Genomic DNA, 16,321 nt, shown 5'->3' on the forward strand with positions numbered 1-16,321 from the left:
GTTCTCACTACTCAGTCACATCGTTTCATGGGGGTATACTGTCCACTGCTTTTTTGCAGATGTGATTAGATGGCCTTCGATGTATTCTAAGGGACCACGGACCCTCCAGTTCCTCCACGAACCGGATTCCACGATCAATGCACAACTGAGAATTCTTTGTGATCTTCCAAAATTCGTCTCTGTATCTTCACATTGTGAACTGAACAATCATTTGACGATGTCTTCCTTTTTTCTTTTTCGCAATCCGATGAACCGAGTCAACTACGTCTTCCAACTTGTGTGCCAAATGCGGGGCTATGGTACCCAAAAGTTCAATGACCTTTTTTCGTGCATCCTCAGCAGCATGTTCTTTCAAGATTTCACTACGCTTGTAACGCTCCAATTCTGATGTTTTCGACCTTAACTCCTCGTTGGATTTTACGAGAACTGCTGCTTGCTTTTCCAAAGCTCCACATTTTTGCTTGCACTCCTTCATCTCCGCAGAATTAAATTGGACCGATTTGGTGATGGTTTTGTCTGAGTTTGTCTGCAATGTCCTCCAGCTTTTTCTCTTGAGAGTCGAACCTCGCTGTTAAAGAGTTAATTGCCGTAGCAAGGCTGCATTGGAGATTTCTGTGTCTTCTGGTTTCATCCTTTTCGGAAGATTTTTGGTCGGAGTGAAATGAGAGGCATCCAGTCGACCGTAGATGTGATCTGTTTCCATGCGTACACTTCGCTAGATGCGCCATAATACCGTATGTTTTACACTCAACGAATAGACTAATCCTAGTCGCATCAAAAGAAGTAGACAAACACCCTAGTAGTGTGTTTAATTAGTCAACTGACTTTGTGAGAACGTAGAAATAAATCATACAATTTGAAACAGTCGTGCCAGAGCTTAGCAAAACATGTGCGCCTAGCCCGCCATCTTGCCGGAAGTCCTCGTTTGTTTAAAGATGTGTTGATTCCCATTCCCGGAGTTCCTCGTTATAGTATGGTTTCAGTTCAGAAGGTTTGCAAAGCGACTTGTTTGTAATACGTTTATACTGCTTTGTTCATGGAATAAATACACGTGACTGTACTTTTACTCGTGTGTTGTGTTTAAAGGTTGACAAGTGGTTAGGTTTAGGGTAAGGGGAGGGATTGGGGTTAGGTGCTCTTAATATCTTTGAATTCATAAACATTTATTAAACTGCAAATGCAAAAATAAGTGCGTCTTTATCTGACTGCACAAAACGGAATGGGGTCGTTTTCATAACAATCGCTAGAGGGCGCTTAAATTTAAAACGTGAACTGTTGTCATAAAAGCTATGTGCACAAACGACCTGTTGAGTCGTTTTTACTTTACTTGGAGGACAGGCTGATAATACACAATAATCGTTCATTTAGTTTCACCAGATTTCTGTATGTCTCTCACTTACTCATTTAAATGCATGTGTGCTATATCGGCCACTGTGCTTTCTTAATATCGGTATCGACATCGGCCATTAAAAAACCCATATTGGTCCACCACTGATTAGAAGATATGTATAATTAAGTTGCACGATTATTGTAGGATTAAACAATGAATGTGTGGAGCAAGAAATCATCCATGTCTAAATTTGTTCTATTGTAACTGAGAAACGTTTTGTCTTAGATTGGTATTTGAATCTGGTTCCTCTTGCATATAACGTAGTGTATGAAAACTGTTATGTTTTAAAAAACGACTCAGTTTTTTCCTTTTTGTGTGTGTCTTATTTTGCCTTGGGTTCCAAGTGAGCCAGAACTGCCACTAGTGAATAAAAATCTTGTCATCCAATGTCTAAGGCAAACTTTCTGATTACTGTCTTTGGGAATTTTCCTCTGCATACACTTAAAAACGACTTATCTTAAAAGTACTGTAGGGTATGGGATTTTGCGATTAGATGATACAATTATTAGTCAGCGTATGATTAACTTTCCTTTGTTCTCACTCAACCAAATCTCTCTCCCTCTCCTTTTCTCTCGCCACCAGCTGTCTGTCTGTTGATGTTGGAGCAGGAGGTTCAGGAAAGGTAAGGTACAACATGCACATTCATTTGCATGCACAAACATTTTTAAACATCTGCCGGTTTTTGTTTGATTAGGGGGAATGGTGTTGGAATAATGTTGTCTTTCGTTAGCTTTGTGTGATTGGTATTGTTTGGAAAGAAAACCATAATGTCCTCCGCAGTTATTCTGTTCAGTGTGATATTGAATAAGGTAATTTATGGGCTCCAGATGTCACATTGCATTGTGGTCCGCCAGAAGATCAAAGCAATCAAGCACTTTAAGTGTGCAAATCGACCCATCTCTGCTATCTCAGAGCAAACACATCGTAATAGCAAAACGCGCGCGTGTGTGTGCAGGGTCTGCATACCCATCAGCACAAATTGCACTGTCTTCATTTTATTTCATGGCATTTTATCTGATCCTTGTTAAAGGCCTCTCTATGCACAGCAGTAAAGCCGTGATCCCCTCCTAACTCACAGACCAGCTCTGACCTGGGACATGTCAAACTGCCCCCATTGTCTAAATGTCTCTGTTTCATCTGCTGGGGACAGGGAGGAAAGTCTGTGTCCTGCTGGGCAAAGAATAGCTCTCGGAGCTGACAAGTTTAATAAAACATTTTGTATAATTTAGTGAGACTTATGCTTAAAACAAAAAAAAGTACATTTGTTTTAAGGATGTTTAGTTGTTTTATCTGGAAAACAATAATAATGAAAATACTGATGAAGATTTGAAGAGTTTGGTTCCAAAACGCTATAAATCCATTTAGATTAATTATAAAAATATTATATAATTAAAATAATTAATTATAAAAATGTGTTTTCTTTACAAAGAAAGTGGCAAGATGAAAACCACTATTTTCTGTTTCAAAGTGTCACATAGCATCTTTAGTTACATAAAAAATTCAAATCCAGATTTTGATTTTAAAAGATTTATTATAAAAACTGATCATTTTTTCCCCAAAATGCAATACACCCATAACAAGTTTTTTTCAAAATGCAATAAATCCATTGAATCAATATAAAAGTTATTTTTCATATCAAAACTGTTGAAAATACACAACAAAGTGAGTTGATTCACATATGACAGCCTCTGAACTCAATACAATATCTTACATACAGGCACTGGACTAAAAATACATTCAATCAGTCATCGCTCCTAAAATATAAATAAAAAATAAATAAATATAAATTAGCGCCTCATCTTAATCCCCTCACGTAAATGATTAGATTTCGATGGCTTACGTTTCTTCCCCACCGCAGAAACCAGCACAGGTTCATCAATGGCGTCAAAATTATTCATTTTTGTGTTTGTTTGTTGAACACAAAGTACAAAGTAGATCAGGGAAACTAGGAGCCGACCGTATTCAGAGCGCCGCCATTACTGTTTACAATGCGTGGAATGGTGTGCTGTGATTGGTTGAGCGGATATATCGCATTCTCCAGAGAAGTGAGACTGGCGTATATTGCGGTTTGGAAAAAAGGGAGAAAACATGACAGAATAACACGGCGGATATCGCATTTTGCGTAAAATTAAAAAGTGACTCTTCAATACCGACCTGATACAATACTGATTTTGGCGGACACTTTTTTGAAATGGCGTTTATCGCGTTTTGGAACCAAACTCTTCATTTGTTCCTCTGAACCAGAAATGAGTTTTAATGGATTGGCTTCCATTTCTGGAATATGTTGGCAGCTGCTTCTTTGCTCTCTCTCTTTAACTCCAATCTTAACACTCTTCTCGTTTCACATTCCATCCATTCCAGGCTCTGTAAGAAAACTGGCACAGATGCAGGAATTCTCAAGGTGACCTGTGGTGTTGCCTAGGATCTTCACTCTAGTAGTATTAGTAGACGCAGGAGAGTAAATTTGAAGACAGGTCATTATCTGTAGAAGAGAAATAGAGGTGTCACTCACCAGAGGTAGAAATACAGCTTTACTCGCAGGCAGAGATGTTCAGTGCTGATAAAGAGTAGGCTATGCTTTTCACTGTCGGGACAGTAAGCTTAGAGTTTTGTTTAAATATGTTGTGCTGTGAGGAAGATGATTTCTTTTATTTTGACCTTGACTTGTACTTGACTCCTCTGGTCAGAAAAGTAAAAAAAGTCATGGAAATTTTTATAGTGATCCTGCATTTTGTGAGTCTGCTGTAACATGTTAGCTGTAATCAGCTAGTAATTTATATTTATGACCATTTAATAACATTTTTAAAAAAATCATCTTATATAGTAATTACAAGGGACTGTAAATGTCATAGATATGCATTAGTCAAAAGCTTCGGGAACCCTCCTTATTAGTTTTACTATGTGATGTCTGTTTACTTCCTGTATGCATTTGGCAGACTTGCAGTGCATTTAGGATATTTTTATGAGTGCATGTATTCCCTGGGAATTAAACCAATAACCTTAAAGTTGCTAGTGGCATGCTTTACCAGTTGAGCTACATGAAGGATGAGGATGAACTATTTCAGGAGATTTTTGAGTGGTGGAAGGTCATGAATGGAATTTTAAGAGTCAGGCTCTTATTATGTTGTTACTGTACACTGTATATTGTAATTGATTTTTAAGCATGTGAGTTATTCCCCGGTGCTTTGTGACTACAACAGTGGGGCCATGTGATTGACAGGGTGACATCACCAATTGACATACTGTCATGCAAGATAACAGATCGCATTAGATCTGATTAGATCTCCTATATTAGATCTTATTAATTGTATTTACCCCATTATGATTTCTTGTCTCTGTACTTCATTTCCAGTTCATTATAAAAAACACACATTTATTTTATATAGTACATTGCTTTTTTAATTTATAAATAAGACCAAGGCCAATGCTGATTTGTTGGAAAAGTCAGCAGTGTTGCAAACCAGATCTCTGATCACAACCACCACAACCAGCAAATGCATTAACCACTAGGCGGTGGCTCAGAGTTCTGTTGGCATTGCTAACCATATAATTGACTCAATTTTATGGTGTTATTCAGACAAACGTAGATTAAAAGCATTTTTTAAATAATGCCATCATGTTGTCCAGAGCAGTTACTGTTTTTCCACACAGTGATCAGCATTCTAATCCATTGTTATACAGGCAATTATAATTAAAATGGCTTTAGTAGAATAAGGAAAGGAAGCTAGATAAATTGCTCCACGCTGAAGCATAAAGTAAAATAATTTGCTCATGCAAATGTTTTTGCTAAAAGTGGCGACTCCTACAGTATGCTGAATTTTTTGCATGTGTTTTTTTATCAGAATTAAAGCCTAGGTATGATTGTATTTAAAGGGATAGTTCACCTAAAAATGAAAATTCTGTCTTCATTTACTGATTCAAACCTGTATACATGTATTTGTTCTGCTAAACACAAAGGAAGATATTTGGAAGAATGTCAGTAACCAAACAGATCTCGTCCCCCATTGACTCCCGTAGTATTTATTTTCCCTACTATGGTAGTAAATGGGGGATAAGATCTGTTTGGTTACTGGCATTTTTCCAAATATCTTCCTTTGTGTTTATCCCTTAACAACCCTGAAGGTCAGCGGTCAAAAAAATGACATTCAGAGTAAGGTTTGGATTTATGTCTTTTTATGTATTCTTAATCATAAATGGAATTGATGTTATTATTTATTCATCCAGATGACATTCCACACCTGTGTGCTGCTATTTTTACCCTGAAACACAAACGTATATATTTTTCATGATATGTTTAGCATCTCACACCGCAAGTGTTTAAAGTGACAAAAAAACACACAACAAAGCATCTACAGTATAAGTTGATGCTGAATAGACACAAGCTGCTGGAAAGGGCAAGAATATTAATAAATGACAAAAATATAGGTCAGTGCTTTTTTACAAATTGTTGTTTTTCCAACATGTATACTTTGGTTTTCCTCAGAAAAAATAACAGGGACATCAGGGGGATAAAAAAAGAATTACAAAATGTTTCTTTAAAAAATAAGAACATGAAGGGCAGTGGGAGATGAAAGGTGAAGTGAGAGTGAGAGTGATTAGACTATCAGACCTTTTCTATGTTGTATTTCATCTCTGTAACCTTAAGGAGTTTGGTTAGCTCGCTTGGTGGTGCGTAAATGACCTCTCTTGTGTGTCCCAAACACACTGCCTTACATCAGGTGTGCAGCCTCTCCTCCCTGCGCCTTAGACCTGGCATGCTTTTTTGTATTAGAATGAACCTGAGCCTGCCTGTAGTAAACGCTCAAGAAAGAGTGCCGTGCTCTTCTAAAAGGCTTCTTGGAACAGCTACAATACAAGCTGTCCATCACATGTAGCCCGAAGAATCAAACTTTGAATGAGCCGAATGTAGGTCGTTTAAAATACACCTAGTTGAGCACTATTGTGTGCCGGTCTTCTTTGTCTAAGAATGAGGAAAAGATTTCAGAATCAGTCAATATTTTCATACTAATCTCTGCATGCATCATGGACATTTTGAAAATAATATTCCTAATATATTGAACTACTTATTACGTAATGTACTAGTCTCTACAAGACATGTATTTAAAATACAAGAGCAAATAAATGATTAAGAATAAGCGACTCAAAACAGGAAAAAGCATTTGTGTGTGTCAATCTCACAGTTTTTTCGATTGTTTAAGAGCTCATTCATCATCACATTGTGGTGACACAGAAGGTCCGTCTCATCTTCCTGCTCCTGACGTAACTCTCTTAGCTCCACATCCAGCTCTGACTCATAACTAATTTCAGAAAAATCAGACAAGCTGACATCAGCATACGCAGTTGCTGCTGTTCCAATGCAAAATGCTTCCGGTAAATTACAATGACACTTCATGCTTAAAGTGCTGCTGGAAATAGCTTTGGGTAGTAAAGCGTTGCTTTAGGGGAACAGTCTTTAATTGGGTGCTTGTTTAAAGTTGAGAGTCAAATGGGCAGAGACGCTCTTATCCCGGGTTATTGATTAATGCTGGCACGGTCGAACCACCAAGGGACTGTTTAGTGATCAGAGCTTTGGATCAGCAATATCTAGGAATGAGGGCAGTAATGAGGGATGAACGAGTCTCTCTGGACTCCCGCAATCATCAGTCTCGGCTTTTGGAGATAAAGTGCAAACCAGCTTGCCAAATGAAACATGCCACCGGCCTTCATGTAAGATGAGTTTTTTTTCCGTCCTTATAAATGTTTCAAATCGGGGGGACGAAATCAATTTGTACAGGCTGATAAGGTTTTATTGCAGATTACATCATTTCCTCTGGGCACGATTCCAACACATTTCGAGACACGGGGCCTTATTTACTGTATAAAGCTGGCTCAGATTTGCCCTAAATGTAAACAATTGATCATTTCCCAAATGTTAAAGTAAATAGTTTGTAAAATGCTGATATGCACAGATGTTTTTATATTTGCCCTGCTTTATCGTGAATCTTAAAACACACAGCATCCTATGGGACACAATGCAATATAAAGTGAATGTGAAGAAGTTCTTTGTTTGCAATATGTGGATAAATGCAAGTGCATGTATTGGCACCTTACTAATATTTGTATTAAAGCCACAATATGGAAGAATTTTGTTATGAAATAGTTGTGCAGTTGTGTACTTAAATTATCCCAAATGTTCCCAAGAATGTGCAAATCCAGAGAAATTCCTATTTAAAATAATGGCCCGTCCCTTGTCTCCCTTGTATTTGTTGCATATCAGTGACTTAATATCCGCTGCTCCGCACTACCCTCAGTTTCCGGTTGTAGAAACTACGGCAACACGCAAATGCGGAAGTGGTTACAGCATTTGGGACGCAGCATCTGTTGTTCTGTTATTATGGATCACGATTACTATTTGGCGAGTAAAGGAAACCCAAAAAAGTGTAAACATAGGCCAAATGAGGCAAGCAGGCTTATGGACAAACGAAGAAATAAAACAAGGATTAATATATTAATACCATTTTCTAAATTGAGAAAGCTTCATGACCAACTTGGACTCGACAGAGACATTTTTTTATTGTACACGAAATACCCATGCATAGATTATTTGAATAGATATGAATGCAGTTGCCCTATGAAATACAGTATATGTCGCACAAAAATATGTAGCCAATAACGTTACTTGTAAATACTGTGGGTTCGTTCCAATTTACTTTTTAAATGACGACTGTATGACTGTTTTAAACAGGTAAAACTGTGTAGCATTACGCTACCAAATCAATTGACAAAGTCCAATATCAGTCGCGGGCTAACGTAGCATTACATTCCACATTTCTTGTAAGCTAATTTATTACAATGACATAAAATAAAATTCATTCATTACCTCGTCCGTGAACATGATGGGCGATCTCCATACTCCTCTGGATGGTGAAAACGACATGTCCCATAATTCCACTCTCCTACATAACGTCATTTAGCTTCGCCTTTTGTTGTTGTTTCGAAAGTGCGCCATCTAGCGGTCCAAATATTCCATATTGTGGCTTTAAATTATACCATTTTTATGATCAATGGTAATTCATTTCTTCATCGTGATTACATGCACATCACTTTTCAATTAACAATAAGATTTTCATCCATATTGTTGTTAACCTTTATTGATAAATTAAGATATAAAGATTTGCGCACCGAAAGTTTTTTACGCTGAAGTTACTTAAAAATATTGTGCATCATTTTTGCGACCAATTTTTTAAGCCAGTTCTACATGAAATTTTAGGCAGCAAGGGATTTTTCTTAATTATTTTGGTTGGTGTGACTCATAATTTTAAGTTGTTATAGCACATTTTATGATAAAATGTAAGATCATTTAGATTAATAATTTTATGTTCAATATTTTTATGTTAAGAAATGTAAATTTCATTGTACAACAAAAACAAATAAACACTAGTTCGCAAAAGTAGGTTTGCATAAAATGCAAATTAGAGGAAACATTTGCATGACGGAAATGAAATCGGAGATATACATTTTGTTTGTCTTGAGTCAAGGATTCCATTGATACCAAACACAGTTACGAGCGCAAACGCGTTTGGCATTTAGCGCCCCATATGGACTGATTTGGCAGAGTCCATGTATCCGAGTAGCGAGCAAGACTACTACCATCTGACCGAGTTTCAGCTCTTCGCGCTTGAACCCCTAATTACTAAACAACAGACATTCTGACAACATGATAACAACAGTAACATCAACATGGTTTTTAATATTTGTGGTGTTGTATGCATGAGTGTGTATGTGCGTTTGATAGCAGTGTAGAGTTATGTTATTTATATGATGTTTGTGTGTGGTCTTGTATGCTTGAATGTTAAAGGCGGGGTGTCCGATTTCTCTTAGCCGTTGTTGATGTTCAAATCACCAAAACAAACACACCCCTACCCCCATCTTTCGACAATGTAAAGAATCAATATGAACTGTTATGTTATACACACACAGGTGTGCTGCATCATGTGGATTCTGTGTAAGTTCTTACCTAGTTCTGTAAAAGTTCCTCACTATGAAAGTCAGGTGTCCCAAGATTTTCTTTAACATTCATTCAGGAATTGGCTTTACTAAAATATAAAACAAAGATATTAAAGTCACATAATGGAACTTTACCAGTCCAGAACTTCACAACATTGCCATAGAAGAGTAATGTCACACTAACAATGTTGATTGTACTTATACTGTGTTATGTTCACTTACACTGCTCAGTATGCACATTATGCGTTTATAACACACACAAACAATTATATAACTACTACCAGGGCCGGATAACATAAGGGCTAGGTGCATAGCCGCGGGAAGTGGGGGTGCTGAGGGGGCTGCAGCACCCCCTGGCATCGAGCGAAAGAAAACTTTTTAACGGTGTTAAAAATATATAAATAACAAATGTTAACAAAAAAAGATAAATATATATTTTATTAATTTGCCTTTTGAATAACATTCATTTAAAATATTAATGACTAAACTGTAAAAGCTAAGCAAAACCAACGCAATTGTCTCATGACGTCACATGGCATTCGTTAGTGAAGGTCAAGTGTCACGAGCGGTCTTTTTGTCAAAATGGCGCAAAAACGGATTTTAGACTTTTTTCGAAGCCCAAACAAAGCCAGAAGAGACAGAACCTCGAGTTTGCAGGTCAAGCGGATGAAACAGCGGACTTTAACCCGAAACCGCGCCCGACCCGGTCCGAAGCGAGTGAAGCGACCGTCCCGCCCGACCCGCCTCTAGGCACTGGAGCCGCGTTAATTCTAACAGTGACTCCACACCAACCATTTAACTTCAGTTTTCCTGGAAGGCAGCATGCAAAAGAGACATCATTTTTCTGGCTGGTTCCACAAATGGAGGTGGCTACATTACATTGAGGAAGGTGATCGCGTTGTTTGTTTTAACTGTGTAAAAGCAGTGGAGAAACGTCTCATCCGTGAAGACAGTGTGAGGTTTGACAACAGTTTTGTCAAAGGAGGCTTCTCGAACTGGCGGAAGGCCACAGAAAAATTTAACGAGAACGAAAAATCTAAACTTCATACCGATGCCATACAAAAAATCGCTGCTCTACAGAATACCCCAATTACTGCTCTTTTATCTGACGCTTCCCGCCAAACCCAAGACACAGCAAGGCATGTTTTGGAGCTAATGTTCAGGTCAGTGTTGTTCCTAGGAAAGAAAGGATTGGCTTTTAGGGGTGACAGCACCCGTGATGGCATTTTGTATGAACTGATGCTTGAACGTACATACTGTATAACCTTCCAAGAGAAAGACAGTGGATTGAGAGGAGAGATAACTGGCTCTCAGACACAATACAGAATGAAATCATTCAGCTGTATGCATGCACTATTCAACGTGAGATTGTATCTCGTGCCACATCTAGTCCGTACTACGGACTGACAGCTGATGGAACCACAGACTCCAGTACAACAGAGCAGTTCTCGCTGACGCTGCAGTATGTGGATGAAAATTTGGACATTAATTCAGATTTTCTTGGATTTTACAATGCCCCTGACAGCAGTGGAGAGACCCTGTTCAGGTGCATTAAAGATGTATTTCTCCGGCTAAACATCCCGATTGAGCGTCTCCATGGATATTGTTTCGATGGAGCTTCTAACATGTCAGGACGGTTTTTGGGTGTTCAGGCGTTTCTTAGAAAACTATGTCCTGGGTCCCTCTTCGTCCACTGTGCCAACCATTCACTTGACCTCGTTCTTCAGGAGACCGCCCGCGAGGTGGGTCTCATCGCAGATTCAGTTAACTTTGTTCAGGGTGTAGCTGTGGTAATCAGTGAATCTGCAAAACGCAAGGAGCTCTATCAGTCCATGTTTGGCTGTGATGAGATAATTACTTTACTTGCCATATGTCCAACAAGGTGGTGTATACGAACAGTAGCTGTCAAACGTGTGTGTAGTGCATACAGAGAAATAATCAAAACACTGGAGCAGCTTAAGGAAGACAAAACTGTGAGAGGAGACACCAGAGCTAAGATCGGGGGCCTGCTCAGGCAGGCAATGAAAGCTAAAACCTACTATGGACTCCTCTGTTGTGAAGCAATATTCGAGCCGTGTGAGTCGGTGGCCAGGAGTTTGCAGCATACCAAAGCCAGCGCACTGGGTGCCCTTATCTGTGCCGAACTGCTTATAATGCGCATGGATGCCCTTCGGAATGATCCAGTATCAGATACAATGCTACAAACTGTATCCACGGTGCGTCTTGAAATGCCAGGAGAGCGCAGGGTGGCAAAAACACCAGGCCGTTTTCAACATGCAGCCGGGCCAGAGGAAGATGCACAAGTTGCGCAGCACACATGGAGATGAGAATTCTACGAAGCTGTGGACTTGGTCCCAGCAGAAATAAAAAGATTTGATCAAGAAGGTATGAAAACAGCAGCTCTCAGAGAAAGTGTGCTTATAAAGGCAGCAAACAAGGAACAAAAAGTGGATATTGATTCCCTTCACCTTCCGTTGCACTTTGATAAAGCCCGACTGGAGATTCAGCTGAAATTGATGGGAGACCTCTGCACCGATTCTCCCAAGACATTCAAAGACTTAGCTACAAACATATCCAATCTCCATCCACAAACAAGGGCTCTTTTTAACGAAGTCGAAAACCTTATTAAGCTCTGCTTAAGTCTCCCTATTTCAGCTGCTTCATCGGAGAGAACATTTTCCGCTCTCCGCCATCTGAAAACATGGTTACGCACAACCATGATGCAAAAAAGACTGACCCACCTTGCTCTGATGCATGTTCATGGAGATATACTGGATAGTTTGGACATTAACGTACTAATGCAGGACTTCATCAGCGTCAACCCAGAAAGAAAGGCCACATTTGGGGTTTTGCATGCAGGCCGGTAAGGTAAGCACTAAGGTTATTTATTTTTATTTATATGAGATTGTGGCTGATAGGTCTACAGTCAGTATGTGTACGAGTTGATTGTGCAGTTGTGTTTAATCATGTGAATTGTTTGCCCATGGAGGTTTATCACAAGTTGATGTTAAGCTGCCGCCGTGTAGCTTGTAGTTTCGTTCAGCAGATTGTGCTTTGGCTATATGCATACATAACATTTATTTATGTATGTGTTTGTTTTACATGTCTCTTATAATCACACTGGCATCCTTCATTATTATCGGCAGCAGCTAATTTCGCATTCGCACATAGTTTCCGTTATTTATTAACAAACTTTAAGCGGCTCCGTCCATGGCACAGTCATAACTTCAGTATTGGTAACAAAAAAAATCACAGCCCCCCCTGTTTAAGATACATTCCCGCGGCTATGGCTAGGTGGGGCTGAAGCCCCAGGGCCCGCGGAACGAGGGGGCCCTTGATTGGCTGGAGGAAATGGTAGCTGTCCTTACATCATTGAATGACAATTCATATAGGCGGTTGATTATAAAATAACAAGAAACTATTGGAAAATGTTCCTGACTGATATAATTCGTATAATTCACCCGTCCAATCAAAATCATTTTACAGTTTACGCCATTACGTCAGGAAACGCCTCTTCGTGTTATGCTTTGGCATGTCGAGAATATGAAGTATTCGGCTTGGCTCGCTGGTGTTCAAAAAAGTGATAGTGGTGCCCAAAAAGGAGAAATAAAGTTGAAAGAGGAAAACGTGAGGCTAATCTAACAGCTAAAACTCCAAAACTAACTAACTACTTTAGTTACCTTTTGGACAAAACATCCATGCCCGAGGAAATTCCCGGGTGCAGCGGCAATAAACATTTAGCATCACCCACCGTCGCAGATCAATGTGCTTTACATGTTGAAGGTGAGTTAGCAGCAGCAGTAAGTTATTGCTCTTATAACCAACCAGTTAGAAAGCAAGGGTTTTATGAATGTTTACTTTTCCCCTTTAGATGAAAACGACAGTAATAGTCCGGTGAAAGGTGAAATATTGGCACCGGTGTTGTGCCGAAAACACACTCCCTGCCAGAATCGCACTGCCTTCGCGTGCGCGCGCGACGTCACTCGATGCCACCGCTGGTTTACAAAGGCGATTCTGGTCTGTAACTTGCGTTTTTCAGTAATCGTTACGAAAATGTCACATTCTTAGACAATGTAAGCAATACAGTAATATTTATGTGATTGATTTAAACTTCGTTTGGATAAATGTCTTATATTTACATAAGGAGAATAAGCATGTAGTGGATAGAAATAACGATGGATTAAACCATATCGACTTTCTTGTTGTTCCAAATGACAGTAATGCATTACTGACTGAATCAACTCGGGAATCAAGGCAGAAAATTACATGTAGTTGAGGACACACACTGTAAAGAAAGCAGACACATCTGACAATATAAAAGAATGTATAAATTGTCAAATTGAAAATTGAAAAAAATGGTTTTAAATGGCATACATTTTTTAAACGGGTAAAGACAAATGTTGAAAAGAAAGATTTATTGATTTAAGTTCAAAAGGTAATGTAACATGGGAGGGGGGTATAATGCTCTCTATAATGCTTTATAATAATGATAGACACTTGTCTTTTTCAGGAGACAGACTACAGATCGAGAGATGTCACCAGCATCAGTTTTCATGTGTCTCTGACATTGCAAACCTGAGATTTGGGGGGGGGTATTATTTCGGCAAGCCTTGCCAAAATCACACTCCCCTCTCTATAATGCTTTATAATAATGATAGACACTTGTCTTTTTCAGGAGACAGACTCTTACATCAGACAGCACATCTGATCGGTAACAAATGCGAGGGAGAGGCGAGCGTTCCTTCTCAAAGTTATATTGTATTAAGTCTCATTTGTGGACAAGAAAGACTTAGCCATTTAACACGGATGTTCCTGCACAACATGTCACATGGTTAAAAGCATGTATTTTATCTATATCATTAGGGTTTTTTGCTCAGCTAAAGTTCTAAAGAAGACTTTTTATCGGTAAGTAAATAATAGAAAATTTGTCGGGCTGTCAACGTTAGCGCGTTAACCCATGCGATATTTTTTTTCATAAAAAATATTTAACGCAATTAAAGCAGCATCCGTTTGTTTTGTCATCCTTTGTCTAGCGTTACATTATATAATCACGCTCTTATTCATGTAGGCTTTTAAACCACTTAAGCGCGATTTGAAACAGTTGCTTTTACACGTTCAGTGTAGATAGACAGCTTCTAGCTGTGGTACGTGGCAAAACACAATGGGACAGCTCTTAAAGGGGCCGCATTCTTAAATCTGCTTCTGTGACTCCTGTTACTAATGTTAAAGTCCCCGTGAACCGGAAGTTGCGATCGTTTTTACTTCCGTATTTTGATGCATTTCCGAGTGAAAGGGAATTTCATGGCTTTCGTCCTTCTCTGCAATTTGATTGGATGTGTAAAACAGCCTTTGCATTTTGAAATGGAACTGGCAGCCGACTGACAGTTGAAGGGGAGGAGTTAACAGATGCTCCGCCCAAGCCATTCTAACGTAGGCCTACGTCATTTAAGATGGAAAGTCATTACAGGGAGGAAGTGCATTTTCAAATTTTAGCTAAAGATTATGAGGGCACACGAATTTTAAAAAGAGAATGGCTCACATTGATAAACTATTTACAATAAACGCTGCAATATTCCATGAAAAAATAGGCATTGTAATTTTTTATTTCACTGGGATCTTAATGAAAGGACAAAAGAAAAAATGAATTTAATGTGTTTTGTAGCTTTAATGAGAATTCATCTATATTTAATTTAGAATTTAGCATTAAAGACTGTAAAGTGTTTGAGAACTTCATTCAATTTATGTATATTTCCTACCTGTTAGACATGATAGCTCTCAGTTATACTGTTGAAATGCTATAATTAATGTAATTAGATCAAATAATTAGAAAAGTAAATATAAGAAATAAATATTGAGTTAATATTAATGTTTTTTAATAGCACTGAAAGTTTAGTATGTGAACTTGTGCTTATATAAAATAGAAATTAAAAATAAGTATTAACTATAAAATGTAATTACTATAACAGAAAATTAGATCAAATAATTAGAAAAGTAAATATAAGAAAGAAATATAAAATGAAATTAAAATAGTAGAAAATTAGATAAAATAATTAGATAATTAAATATGATAATAATAATAATAGCAATAAAATGTAATAAACACTGTAGAAGACACTGTGGGGTGGCAATAAAATGAAGGGGGCCCTTGGGTTTGTTATAGCCCCAGGGCCCAATGTGTTCTTAATCTGGCCCTGACTACTACAATTAAAAAAATTAATTAATCACTAGCGTTAGCCGACATAGTTCTCCTTTATCGTGTCTGCAAAGTGACAGTGTGCCGTTTTAAGGAGGTTTCTAACCAACACAATATAGAGATGTACATTTGATATCTAGGAGCTTATTTAAAACACTAAGAAACATGCACCACCACAATTAAACTTATTTAAAATTAAAACACTAAGAAACATGTATCTTCACACTATTGATTTATTTTATAAAACATTTTAGTATAAAACAAGTTTAGTTTACTCACCTTTATCGTCTGAGAAGATGATTTTCCGCAAATGACCGCCAGCTCTCTTGAAAGTTCTGCATCACATGATCTAACCAAATCTTAAAAAAATGTGTCAAATTGACTAATAACTAGAGGTGCACCGATTGACCGGCCAGAGACCGGAATCGACTGGGTTTTCGTATGATCGGCCGGACCGGTGACCGGCCGGTCAGTCTCACGTCTCGCCGATTCCAAGCCGATCTTCTGTTGCCGGTGATGCGGGCAAGAACGTCACAGCCGTCAGTACACTCAAAGCCGCAAGTAAACATGTAAACGTGCGCGCGCACAGCCTGTCTTTAACAACTCTTCATCAAGCATTTTTAACAATTAGGCCTACTGTAGTTAAGAGGTCGCATTTTCATTGGCCCGCCGTGGAAGCCTATCCCTGATTGGTTGACTACTTTTGACAGCCTATAATGCCTGGAACACGCAGGAGGACCTCTCGAGAGCAA

At 38.5% G+C, this 16,321-nt stretch overlaps 1 protein-coding gene across 1 annotated transcript in view; it reads left to right on the forward strand.

Annotated features, from left to right (window-relative positions):
* whrnb (whirlin b) overlaps positions 1–16,321 on the forward strand; it is a 69,909-nt gene that overhangs the window by 37,754 nt on the left and 15,834 nt on the right. Inside the window, exon 5 of the mRNA XM_057352893.1 lies at positions 1,973–2,012. Coding sequence (XP_057208876.1) covers positions 1,973–2,012 — 40 coding nt within the window. The remainder of the gene's footprint in view (positions 1–1,972; positions 2,013–16,321) is intronic.

The sequence above is a fragment of the Triplophysa rosa genome, linkage group LG2, assembly GCF_024868665.1.
Source record: "Triplophysa rosa linkage group LG2, Trosa_1v2, whole genome shotgun sequence".
Taxonomy (NCBI): Eukaryota; Metazoa; Chordata; class Actinopteri; order Cypriniformes; family Nemacheilidae; genus Triplophysa; species Triplophysa rosa.